General features: G+C 41.6%; 1 protein-coding gene across 5 annotated transcripts in view; it reads left to right on the forward strand.

Moving 5' to 3' along the window:
- FRYL (FRY like transcription coactivator) overlaps positions 1-13,541 on the forward strand; it is a 302,188-nt gene that overhangs the window by 253,864 nt on the left and 34,783 nt on the right. For all 5 annotated transcript variants that reach the window (XM_062213674.1, XM_062213678.1, XM_062213676.1 and 2 more), the window contains 6 exons: positions 682-1,289; positions 1,575-1,672; positions 7,186-7,356; positions 8,221-8,361; positions 10,523-10,720; positions 13,315-13,476. In XM_062213674.1, the coding sequence (XP_062069658.1) occupies positions 682-1,289; positions 1,575-1,672; positions 7,186-7,356; positions 8,221-8,361; positions 10,523-10,720; positions 13,315-13,476 (1,378 nt within the window). The remainder of the gene's footprint in view (positions 1-681; positions 1,290-1,574; positions 1,673-7,185; positions 7,357-8,220; positions 8,362-10,522; positions 10,721-13,314; positions 13,477-13,541) is intronic.

The raw sequence follows: 13,541 nt of genomic DNA on the forward strand, positions 1-13,541 counted from the left end.
CTTGAGGAATCCTTTAATCCCATCTCAAACCTTACCTCCTAGCTAAGCGTGGGATTACTGCTACTCCGTTCTGTGGGTTCTCACAGTGTGTCTTCATGTTTTACTAACACCTGTTAGCAGCTGATACAGTTATCCACTTACATATCGCTCTGCACCCAGCCCCCAAGGCTTTCTCTAACATTCCCAGCCTTCTGCAGACTGTGGGCACACGCAGAAAACATTTGGTCACTAGTGTTTTTAGTCAGTGACGATTGAATATGTAAGTACAGAGAAATCAAAAATAAATAAATATTTGAGCTTGGTGCTTTTGGAAAGTGGGTGCCATTGACAGAGAGGGACATCAGGACCATCGAGTTTGAGGATGAAAGAGATGAGGTCTGCTTTGGACTTCATGTGTACTTCAGTCCCGGAACTGAAAGTTATCCGAGTTGACTATAGCAGAGCATCTCATTCTAACTCAGTGATGAAGCAGTTAGCCACAGTAGGAAAGGTACCGTTGTATATGTTTTGCTTTAATATGGTGAGAAAACTGGAATTGGAAGAAGCAAAGTCAGATGTCCTGATAGCTGGTCTGTCTGGTAACCGTTTCTCTTGTTTGGTGCCTTCAAGAGTAAAATTCTTGCAGCAAAAGAAGTGACCATGCATGTGTTCATCTTGTCTTTCTTTTCCTTTTTAAACAAGAACCTCATACCATGATCCTGTAATGGGAAACAAGTTTGCAGCTAACAGGAAAAGCACTGGACAACTCAATCTAAGCACAAGTCCCATTAATTGCGGCAGTTACTTGGGATATAACAGCAATGCAAGAAGTAACTCTCTAAGATTAAGTTTAATTGGTGACCGAAGAGGTGACCGGCGGCGGAGCAACACACTGGATATCATGGACGGGCGGATCAACCACAGCAGTAGCTTAGCAAGGACGAGAAGCCTCTCCTCTCTCCGAGAGAAGGGCATGTATGATGTGCAGTCCACTACTGAGCCTACCAACTTGATGGCCACCATTTTTTGGATCGCAGCATCGTTACTAGAATCGGATTACGAATATGAATACCTCCTGGCCCTCAGGCTCCTCAACAAACTGCTTATCCATTTGCCTTTGGATAAATCCGAGAGTCGAGAGAAGATTGAAAATGTGCAAAGCAAATTGAAATGGAATAATTTCCCAGGCCTTCAACAGCTCTTCCTTAAAGGTTTTACCTCAGTATCTACACAAGAAATGACCGTGCACCTCCTCAGTAAACTCATTTCTGTCTCCAAACACACATTGGTGGATCCTTCCCAGTTGTCAGGTGATGTTAACATAATTGCACCAGCATTTTACATTTTCATATAGTGAAAGGTGAACTAAAACCATTTGTTTTGAAATCTAATTTTTGCTTTTCTGCAAAGTTACAGCTTTTGAGAATGTGACATAGCTTAAATTATTTGGTAACAGCAAAAACAATTGAACTTAGAAGATCAAATATTCCAGGAAATGAAAATAAAATGGTTTCTGAGAACCACTTACAGAATACCTTTAACTTTTAAAATAATGTGCAATAAAATTGGTTATTGTTTGCTTTTTTTTTTAATAGGCTTTCCTCTTAACATCCTTTGCTTATTGCCTCATTTAATCCAGCATTTTGACAGCCCAACTCAGTTTTGCAAAGAAACAGCTAGTCGAATAGCAAAGGTAAGCAAATGTTATACTGAAAAGTGACACTTCAGGGCAGTTATTCTGTGGTGTGTCTGAGAGTGGGGCAGGGGGAGCTCTGAAAAGTCTCCCTTTATGTGCTATATGAATTTTGCATCTAAGTTACTTTATTTATACTTATGAAGGAGTTATGTAGACATGAATAAAGTTAAACTGCTCAAATGACAGTGAATAAAACCATTTAGAGTAACACTTCTCTGAGTCTGAGTCTTTTTCTGCTCCTTTCTTCTACTTTATCCCCTACCTCTCTGTCAATCTCTCTTTCATTCATTTATCCACTACCAAATATCTCCTGGGCACGGGGTTAGGTACTAAGAATACAGCCATAAGCATAGCAGATAGAATACTCACCCTTGTGGACTGTAGACTGGGAGATGCAATCAAGTAAGTAGACAACCATGACAGAGTCTGATGAGCAAGGAATTCATGTCTAAGGTGACAGTGAAGGCTGGAGAGGAGTAACCACAGTAAGATTCCCAAATGAGGGCCAAGCAGAAGAAATTTCGTGTGCAAAGGCCCTGAGGCATAAAGGACACACTGTTGCTTTGGGATTCTGAAAGTTCTTTCTCCCTCCCTATTTGCCTTTTTCCATCTTTGGCACTCTGTTCATTTCTTTTCACTGTGTACTCCACTCCTTCTTCCTTCCGTCCTGGATTCCTTCCCTCCTCTCCTGCCTGTCTGAAAATAGTAGTGTAGCTGTTGTTAAATCATCCAGTAACATTTCTTTAAAAGTGTTGTGCCTCTTAATTTTGGAAGACTATGATTTTGACATTTCACATTTTTTTTTAAGATTTTATTTACTTATTTCGAAAGTAGAGTTACAGAGAAGAGAAGGAGAGACAGAGAGAAAGGTATCGGAAGAGGAGCAGCCAGGACACGAACCTGCGCCCATATGGGATGCCAGCGCCACAGATGGAGGCTTAACTTACTACACCACAGTGGCAGCCTGACATTTCACATAGTCCCGGCTGCTCCACTTCTGATCCAGCGCTCTGCTATGGCCTGGGAAAGCAATAGAGCATGGCACAAGTCTTTGGGCCCCTGCACCCACATGGGAGACCCGGAAGAAGCTCCTGGCTCCTGGCTTTGGATCTGCCCAGCTCTGACCGTTGTGGCCATTTGGGGAGTGAACCAGTGGATGGAAGCTTACTCACGCTCTCTGGCTCTGCCTCTCTGTGGCTCTGCCTTTCAAATAAATAAATATTTAAATAATTCTCTTTCTTTAGGACAACAAGGAATTCTCAGCTTCCTGCTTAAACATAATTCTGAAGTTTTTTGGTCAGTCATTGACCATTGGAAAAAGGCATTTCAAACTGAAAATAGAAACAGTTATGAGAAGGAACTATACAAATTTACAAGTATTATACATGCATACAAGAAAGTACTCGAAAGTATTCACTTCCTTGGGGGAGGCAAAGAGAAACATTAGGAGAACCTTGCTAAAGTACAGAGAAAACCAGAATTTTTCAACAGAAAGGAGCTAGCACTTCAGAACCTCTGGAAGAGCTCTTTCCATGACTGATTTTTTTTTAGAGCTGGGATTCAGTTAGCAAGTAGCACAGTGGTGGAAAGATGGACCACGCAGAAAACCAAATTGAGCAGCTCCCCTGCCGTGGCCCTGGTCACAACACAGAAGGTTCAGATTCCTCTCTGGGCACCAACATAGTGAAAAAAACCACACCAGCATAACAAGACTAAGAACCTTTCCGTTATCCAGATAGATAATATCTAATAAGTGACAAGGGAATATTTAATAAAATATGTTGTTGAGTCCATCCCTGGTTAAATGTGAGAGATTCTTAACCATTTAGAGTCTGTATATAAAAAAAGAGGAGTCATTACTGTAGTTAATGGAAATGTATATTCATTTCTTAAATAAAAACGGTAGTGGTAGAAAATAAGCCAAAAATTGTCTGCTACTCTTGGTTTTATTTAACAAATGAGTCCAATAGAATATTAAGTATCAGGGGAGGGTAAAAATGTAAGATTAATAGAAATAAAATGTTCTTGTTTAAAAACGATTATTTGCCTAAAAGAAGCCAACTTCTTTTACTACATGCATTTTCACTAACAAGGCCTACAAGTGTTATAAAATCAATTTTATTAAGATAGCTTTCAGGCCGGCGCCGTGGCTTAACAGGCTAATCCTCCACCTTGCGGCGCCAGCACACTGGGTTCTAGTCCCGGTTGGGGCGCCAGATTCTATCCCGGTTGCCCCTCTTCCAGGCCAGCTCTCTGCTATGGCCCGGGAAGGCAGTGGAGGATGGCCCAGGTCCTTGGGCCCTGCACCCGCATGGGAGACCAGGAGAAGCACCTGGCTCCTAGCTTCGGATCAGCGAGATGCGCCGGCTGCAGCAGCCATTGGAGGGTGAACCAATGGCAAAAAGGAAGACCTTTCTCTCTGTCTCTCTCTCTCACTATCCACTCTGCCTGTCAAAAAGAAAAAAAAAAAAAAAAAAAAAGATAGCTTTCATTTTAACACTCTAGTGATACACAATTAGAAAAATGTCATCAAAACTATTTTTTTCTTACATGAGGAAGTAGTGACAAAATGTAAGAGAAAGAAAATAAATGTTGTTTTAGTTTGGGATTTCAAGGAAATGAAAGGCATGAATCCCCTAGTTAAGCAAAGCAGAAGTAGGTAGGAGTGGCAGCTGAGGCGTGCTCACTGTGCCTGCTAGATACTGGGGTGACAGGGGCCTACCCTGAAGGATGTCATAGGCCCCGAATATCCAGCTGCTGATGTCGTGACCACAGCCAGGCACGGGAAACTCCCCAATATCTTTTCTGTCTTTAGGAAATTAAATATGACCATCTGTGATTCATAACTTGTTTTTAAGTCTGCTCACTTCCTATTGGGCAGCACACAAGGTTCCCTCTCTGTGTGCTTTTAGCAACCTGCAGGATGTGAATTAAATTGATTCCTTAATTATTCTCTCCCTTCAAACTGTGGAGTAATTTTCTGCCATTATGTGCTTCCTCATTATGCAAATATCACCAGTTCTGTTTGTGCCCCTGGAGAGCTCGGTATTTCAAAATGAGGCAACACTTAGGACAAATATTGTTCCCTTCAATTATGGCAAAAAAGAGTGTGCTAAAAGGTTTGTTATAAAACACTCTTTCTGGATCTTTTTTAAACATCATAATTCAAAAATTCCAAAATAAATGTGGTTTTGTGATAAAAATGCACAACATACATTCCAAATCCAAGAAATTTTCTCCATTTTCCAAAATGGGTTTTTAATTCTTTAGGCAACTATTATTTAAGAATTCTCTGAGAATGCTTTATCCTCCAGGAAAACTTTTATATTTTAAAGAATTTAAACAAATTGTTGTGAAATTATAAAATTATGTGACTTTTAAAAATAATGGTAATTATTTTGAAATACAAATAAATCATTTAGATTTTTCTTGTTTCTCCCTGGTGTCATTAGTATAAGACTAATGCAAGAAATCAGGTGCTTTGATAACTTATAAGACAACTGCCAAGGTAGTGTGTTAATTCTCTGCATAGTCAGGCATACTTTTATGTCGTGGTCCTGTCCAGTGATAATGTCCATATGATAAACTTGAGGCCTTCCAAACTTATTAAATGTCTGCTGCATTATCAAAGTAAAAGTCAACCATATTCATTTGAAAATTGAAAATAGGCTGGCGCCGTGGCTTAACAGGCTAATCTTCCGCCTTGCGGCACTGGCACACCGGGTTCTAGTCCTGGTCAGGACGCCGGATTCTATCCCGGTTGCCCCTCTTCCAGGCCAGCTCTCTGCTATGGCCCGGGAAGGCAGTGGAGGATGGCCCAAGTCCTTGGGCCCTGCACCCGCATGGGAGACCAGGAGAAGCACCTGGCTCCTGGCTTCAGATCAGCGCAATGCGCCGGCTGCAGTGCGCCGGCTGCAGCGGCCATTGGAGGGTGAACCAATGGCAAAAAGGAAGACCTTTGTCTCTGTCTCTCTCTCTCTCACTACCCACTCTGCCTGTCAAAAAAAAAAAATTGAAAATATACATTCTTAAAATTGTAATACTCTAATTTTTTTACTAAATGCTCCTGGCAGTTGTGAGATATTAAACATTGGTAAGATGGAAGAACAAAGTGAGGAAAGTGAAAAAAGGAAAATCAAAAGCAGAAATTATGATGAGGCCAGTTAGCCTTTATGAGGCATGGGTATGAGGATATTTTGTGGAACATAGAATTAAAAGGTAAGTTTATTTTGGTGCATTAATTTTTAAATCCATGCATAGTTTTTTAATAATATACATTTTTATGAACCCTCATAGGCATGGATTTCAAAAAGTTTTTATACCAAAATAAATGCATATTTTAATTTCATGTTTGCACAAATGTTTGAAATGCCCATGTGGTTTAAAACCGTCCTTGGCCAGCACTGCGGCTCACTTGGCTAATCCTCCGCCTGCGGCTCCGGCACCCCGGGTTCTAGTCCCGGTTGGGGCGCCGGATTCTGTCCCAGTTGCTCCTCTTCCAGTCCAGCTCTCTGCTGTGGCCCAGGAAGGCAGTGGAGGATGGCCCAAGTGCTTGGGCCCTGCACCCCATGGGAGACCAGGAGAAAGCGCTTGGCTCCTGGCTTCGGATCGGCGCAGCACGCCGGCCATAGCGGCCATTTGGGGAGTGAACCAACAGAAGGAAGACCTTTCTCTCTGTCTCTCTCTTACTGTCTAGCTCTGTAAAAAAAAAAAAAAAAACAAAAACACAAAACTGGCCTAGCCCATTTCCATCTGTGCCTTGTTCAGGTGGCCCCCGAAGGAGGTACAGACTAAAAAGATGTAGTCAGCCAGCATCCCCCAGACATAAGCGAATTCAGAGCCCAGGTAGTGTTACAAACAGCCTCTCAGAAGTTGGTGTGTTTTGGAGTGGTCTTTCAAGGACCAGGCAAGGCTCTTAGCACTTTAGACTTCCTGAAGACCAGTCTGGCAGCCACCCTGCAGACTGCCATCCCCTGGGAAGCAGGACCCGAGTCTTGGCAGAGCTCCAGTGGTGAGATGCTCTGCAGTGGACTTTCCCTCGGAGGTGCCTGGACGCAGCTGGGGATGGAAGCCGCTCCTCAAGGAGTGCTCAGAACCTCCCTGAGAGCGCCCAGGCGGGGTCTGCCTGTCCAGGCACCTGTGCACTGAGCCATGTTTGGATTTAGCAAAGCAGTTAGAAAATGATGTATAGGGTTTACAAAACCATATGTGGGTTTTTACTAAAGCCACTTTGACAGAGCACCAGACCGATAAAAGCCATGCTATTTTGTACCCACAAAAGCATTTGACACATTAATCCTCTTTCCATGGGTCTCTGGGCCCTCTCTTAAGGCTGCCTAATACTTTCCCTTCTATTTCACTTCTCTACCATATCGAAATAAAATGCTTTAAAGCTTTAAAATTTTATACGTCTAAATTATCTCTGAATACATGCAGTATTTAGTATAAAATAAAGCTTAAGTAATGTGTCTTTATTTGAGGGGAATAAAATCGCTTTGTTGGTTTTCTAGGTTTGTGCAGAAGAGAAGTGCCCGCCGCTTGTGAATCTGGCTCACATGATGAGTCTGTACAGTACGCACACCTACTCCAGAGACTGCGCCAACTGGATCAATGTGGTGTGCAGATACCTGCACGACTCCTTCCCAGACACAACGTTTAATCTTGTGACTTACCTTGCAGAGGTAAATGTCGTCTCTCTAATGTTTAAGTGAATTTCTTTCTAGAAGCAGCAATGGTACCAACTCATTTTCAGGTTGTCTTTGAGGTTGAAGATAGATAACATCTTTGTAAAGACAGGCACAAGTAATTCTTTTCAAGTGTAAAGGAAGTTTTTTGTTTGTTTTATTTGACAGGTAGAGTTATAGACAGTGAGAGGGAAAGACAGAGAGAAAGATTTTTCTTTCCGCTGGTTCACTCCCCAAATGGCCGCCATGGCCAGCACTGCACCGATCTGAAGCCAGGAGTCAGGTGCTTCTTCCTGGTCTCCCACACGGGTGCAGTGGCCCAAGCACTTGGGCCATCCTCCACTGCTTTCCTGGGCCACAGCAGAGAGCTGGACTGGAAGAGGAGCAACCGGGACAGAATCCGACGCCCATATGCTGGCGCCGAAGGTGGAGGATTAACCTAGTGAGCCATGGTGCTGGCCCCAAGGAATTTTTTATAAAATTAATTCTTTCATTTTTTATTTCTGGTATCTGTTTCCTCATTCACTGTCCTTAAGCGAAATAAAACTAAATAACATAAGACTTTTTCTTTCATGATGATTGGGTAGTGGCTTTTTTCTTAACCTAAAATAAACAGTGCTTAACTAAATTACTTAAGGAAACAATCACTACACTTAAGATGAAAAATAATTACCCAATTATCCTTTCTGAACCAAGGAAAAATTACAATGGATATTACCTTTTACTTTATTAGTCTCTGGGCTTTGGATAATCGAACCAGACATTCATAGGTTAAATCTGTAATGGTTTTCAATATCATATGTGTAAATGTTGAGTTTTTCTTTAACCTGATTAAAATGGTCTTTTTCATATTGCTTTTAGCTGTTAGAAAAAGGATTGTCCAGTATGCAGCAGTCGTTACTACAGATAATCTACAGTCTGTTGAGTCACGTTGACCTGTCTGCCGCCCCGGCCAAGCAGTTTAATCTGGAGATCATCAAGATAATTGGCAAATACGTCCAGGTGAGTGACCACAGGACTTCTGGACACCGTGTTCGTCTCAGAATGATGTGTCACTGTATGAAACCAGAAACACCTGCCAAGCTGCAGAGCAGAAAGTGGTCAATCCATAAGCAACGTTTTCAGTAGCGTTGACTCCATGGAAAATGCTCTCCCGGTGACAAAGGCCAGAACCCGAGGTGGTAGGTTTCCTGCTTGTGATTTCCACAATTACATGCCCAACGCACACTTCAGTAATGACTGAAAGGAACGGACAGACCTCCCAGGCAGCAGCTGCCATCTCCGGAAATGAGGATTCTGACTCATTGTTGTTTCTTTGCCTGGGCCTTTCTGTTGGTAACCAGATCTACGTAATGAACAGATGCTACTTTTAGAAACAGAAGGCCTCTGTGAAGTAGCTATACTTTAGAGTGTCTGATTTGAAAGTGCCAGTTATTTACAAAGTAAAAAAATCAAACTGGATTTCAATGACAACAAATAAACCTGGTCTGTACTGAATTTCACCTTTGATCTATCTGTTAAGAAAGGCATTAGTGAGCATATCAGTAGCATGGATACAACTGCTGAAAGCAAGCAAACATTTTCAGTCTTAGATTAATGTTTTGCTTATATCCCTATGATATTTATATTCATGAAAGCAAAACTTAGAAAGGAAAATACTTCACAGTGACCTTGTGTTCCAGTCCATCCTGAAAATAATAAAAATGTGTTAAAGTGTTATAAATTTCTTAGTTATATAACCCAGATGACTTTTTGGATTCCCTAGAAAATCAGTAATTGCAAATATTCAAAAATTGCAAAATTCTTGGGTGACAGTACTGATTTTCTCTATCTTACTCCTCAATGAATAAGGCTTCATCAAGTGGGAATCATCTTTCTTTCTAAATTACATTTATCCTTTCTTCTTAAAGCTTAAAGATGGCCGGCACCGCGGCTCACTAGGCTAATCCTTCACCTGTGGCACTGGCACACCAGGTTCTAGTCCTGGTCGGGGCGCCGGATTCTGTCCCGGTTGCCCCTCTTCCAGGCCAGCTCTCTGCTGTGGCCCAGGAGTGCAGTGGAGGATGGTCCGAGTGCTTGGGCCCTGCACCCGCATGGGAGACCAGGAGGAAGCACCTGGCTCCTGGCTTCGGATCAGCGCGGTGCGCCGGCCGCAGTGTGCTGACCGCGGCGGCCATTGGAGGGTGAACCAATGGCAAAAAGGAAGACCTTTCTCTCTGTCTCTCTCTCTCACTATCCACTCTGCCTGTCAAAAAAAAAAAAAAAAGCTTAAAGAAGGTAACACTTCAAATATAGTAGTCCCTCATTGTGCACAAGAGATATATTCCAGACCTCCCATAGATGCCTGAAACCACAGCTACTACCAAACCTGATAGACACATAGATACATGCCGGTTTTTCCTATGCATAGAGACCCATGATGAACTTTTCATTTTTGAATTAAGCACAGTAAAGGATTAACAACAGGGGCAGGCTTTGGCTCAGCAGTTGAAACACCACTCGGAATACCCACATCTGTACTGGGTCCGAGTTTGGGCTCTGCTTCTGATTCTAAAGTGCACCCTGGGAGGCAGCAGAGAATGACTCAGTAGCTGGGTCCCTGCCACCCACACAGAACACCTGGATTGAGTTCCTGACTCCTGACGACAGCCTGGTCCAGCCCCAGCTTTTGCAGGCATTTTGGACGTGAACTAGTAGGTGGAAAATCTTTGTCTCTCTGCTTTTCAAAACTTCTAGAAGTTTTGTGAAGCAAAAAAGAGGATACAGGAATTTTTTTGGATTTAATAATTTTTTTATCTGCATACAGCCATAAACCTCATTCATCCAAAACATTCACGTAGCTCCATTGTGTATCATGGCTGCCAGATGACTGTATTAGACTTTCTAAAATTATATTTATAAAGCACTTACTGAGAGAAAAGCAAGACTTTCCAGTTCAGTGACAAAATATGTGGTATCTGATAAACCCAGCAGTACAAATGAGTAACTTGTATGTTCTTTGCTTTTGTGAATCAAACCTTCTGTTAAGGATCTCACAGTGAAAATGAATCATTTTGGCAGATGTTTTATAGAAATAATATTTTCATAGTCTACAATATACACTGACTTTGTGTTCTTCAATATGCATTTGTGACTTTTGTGTGTTAATGATCTTTTAAACCAGAGTCCTTACTGGAAAGAAGCCCTTAACATATTAAAGCTGGTGGTGTCACGCTCTGCAAGTCTTGTTGTCCCCAACGATATGCCCAAGGCCTATGGAGGAGATATGGGCTCTCCTGAAATATCCTTCACAAAAATTTTTAATAATGTCTCCAAGGAGCTGCCTGGGAAGACCTTAGATTTTCATTTTGATATCTCTGAGGTAAGATGCTCAGGAATTGATAAAGGTGCCCTGTTAGAACAATCCATTTGTCTATTTCTTCGTTCTCTGATTCAGCAAGTGTTGACTGGGGTCATGCTCAGTGTAAGGCACTGGGGTAGGTGCTGTGAAGAGTGGGGGTGCAGAGGGGGAGGGCCTGCTCTCAGGACACCTACGTCTCCTGGAGACAGACTAATGAACATTGTGAAGTTACGTGTTATGGGAATATAGAGCATGGCCCTAAAGGAGTAACATGGGAGCTGGGTGTTGAAGATGAGGAATCCAGGACAGGCCTACATGGCAGTTGGCGGTAGAGAAGTTAAGTTCAAGAGAGAAAGCATGCGTGAATGAAGGCTTGTAACCGTGAGGGAGCATGGTGTTCTGGAAACGTCCAGCTAGCACAGCACACCTCAAGCGTGGAGTCAGAGCATGGAGGAAGAGTATGAGAGTGCGATGAGAGAAGAGGCTGAAACCATACAAAGGGCAATGTCCCAGAGACACTGCGTGCCACAGTGGGAGCACGCGGGAGCCCTTCAAGGATAGCTGCAGTAGGAAATGCTGGAATTTTCATTTTAGGAAGAGCACTCTAGCAACAGGATGAAAAATAAGTCAGGAAGAAGAAGGAAGAAGTTGGTAAAGAATCTGCAAAATACATACATACATACATACATACATACAATGTGAGACAGCCCCAATGCAATGGCAGAAGGGAGGATGGCTTACCAAAAGACCAAGGAAAATACTGACAGGATTTTCTGGGAAGGGAGAAGGTGCTTAGTGATGAAGAGGCATCAAGGAGTTGGTGAATGGCCTTGACAACTGGGTGGGTGTTGATGTCACTCAGAGGGAATGGGAATGCAGGAACCCATCTTAGCAGGGAAGGGGTAGGTAATAGGACTGTCTCAGACATGTTGATTCTAAAGTGACTGGGAAACATAGTAATGAAGGTTTGTTGGGCAATTAGATTTTTGGAGCTGAAATTGTAGAGAAAAACTTGGGATAGAAGCAACAACTTAAGGATTTTCAGTGTTGTATAAGTGGATAGCTAGAACCATAGAAGTAAAACTAACAAGAAAACAAAACTCAAATAAAATGAAATCTGAGAAGCCAAATATTTTAGGACTGGACAAGGGCAGGGCCCAGCAATCCAGAAGGAAACCCTGTTGCATATTAATACAAAGCTTATGTAACAGCTTTTGACCCTTGCTGGGAAAATCAGTTCTTTTTTTCCCTCCCTGGCATCTGAACCCACACTTGGTGGCCATGGTGCCATTCAGATGGTCTTCTGGAAGCCAGGGAAGGAATTTCTCAAGAAGGAAGTTATTGATCAAGTATTGCAGGTGTTAAAAAAAAGATAAAACTTAAATATGTAGCCACTTTTTATTGCCTAAAATTGTTTTATTGCAGTTTAGTCTTGGTATTAGAATGAATCTCAAACTTTCTTGTACTTGTTTAAATAGAAAATATGTTTCTTGCTGATTTTTTAGTTAACACATGAACTGGAGTATGTAGCATGGGAACATGATAGAGAAGTGTAACTTCCCTGTTTCTTCTGAGCCAGAAATTGATTATATAACTTAATTATTTTATTTGAAGCAGTGATGCAAATTCTGAAAACATTTGGTAGAGTTGCTTTCAATTTGTTTCAGCAAGAATTCCTAATTTCCTACTATGCATAGGCACTGGAGATCCAGTTGGGGGTATGGAGGTATGGTCTAGGGAACACGTGTGCAGGGGGAGACAGGCACATAAGCAAATTAGAATCAGCATGGGGCTGTCCAAGTGTAATTACACAGAGGGGGTGGTGGCGTTAGAGGCCTCCCAGGCCTCCTTGGAAGTACACAGACACTAAGGGGTTTAATTAGTGGGTAGTCCATGCAAAGGGGGCAGTGGCCAAAACACGTCCACTAAAAGAGCATTAATGTTTGGGAAGGAAAGCAGGATGAGTTTTGCTAGAGTTTGAAGTTGAGGACAGTGGTGTAATTGCAGCTAAGGAGATAAGAAAGAAAGAGATCATTTGTATGACATGCAAATACGTTTCAATTTTATTTTCAAATGCAAATTCAGAATACTTCCCAAAACCAGATAAATGACAGGATCATCATAGGATTCTTGCTGAAATAAATTTTGGAAATATTACACACCAGATTTGTAGTAAGTTATATAGAAAACTTTGAAGTTGCCACTTACCTTCATTGTTGTCTAAAGCATATTATTAAAACACACTGAACAGTATGCATTAAAAAAACACCAAAATTTAACAGACATTAAATCTGAGTGATGGGATCACAGGTGATTTTTTTTTTCATCTTTTTTATATTTTCTGAGCTTTCTACAAGGAGGATATATTTTATAATCATGGAGGCGGGTAGAAGTAGTGGTTTTTAAGGAAAGTAGATTATATTCAAAATAGAAATAAGCTCTGATAATTTCAGATATAAAGTTATTTCCAATAAAATATCTTGATTTAAGTATATATATCATTACCTTTGGTTTTTTGTAGCATTTACTTCATGTTAAGTAATCTTATATCATTTTCTGGTTGTAATTTATGTTGAAATATTTGAGTCAAACACAGGTATTTTGTTTCTATGTAGACACCAATTATTGGAAATAAATATGGTGACCAGCACAGTGCAGCTGGAAGAAATGGGAAGCCAAAAGTCATTGCTGTCACTAGAAGTACTTCTTCGACTTCTTCTGGTTCCAATTCTAATGCCTTAGTTCCTGTTAGTTGGAAAAGGCCTCAGTTATCACAGGTATGTTAACAAATATCAAAATAGAACATTCACAGGACAGAAGAATCCTGTGCTGTTTTTATGAA

This window comes from Lepus europaeus, chromosome 16 (genome assembly GCF_033115175.1).
Source record: "Lepus europaeus isolate LE1 chromosome 16, mLepTim1.pri, whole genome shotgun sequence".
Taxonomy (NCBI): Eukaryota; Metazoa; Chordata; class Mammalia; order Lagomorpha; family Leporidae; genus Lepus; species Lepus europaeus.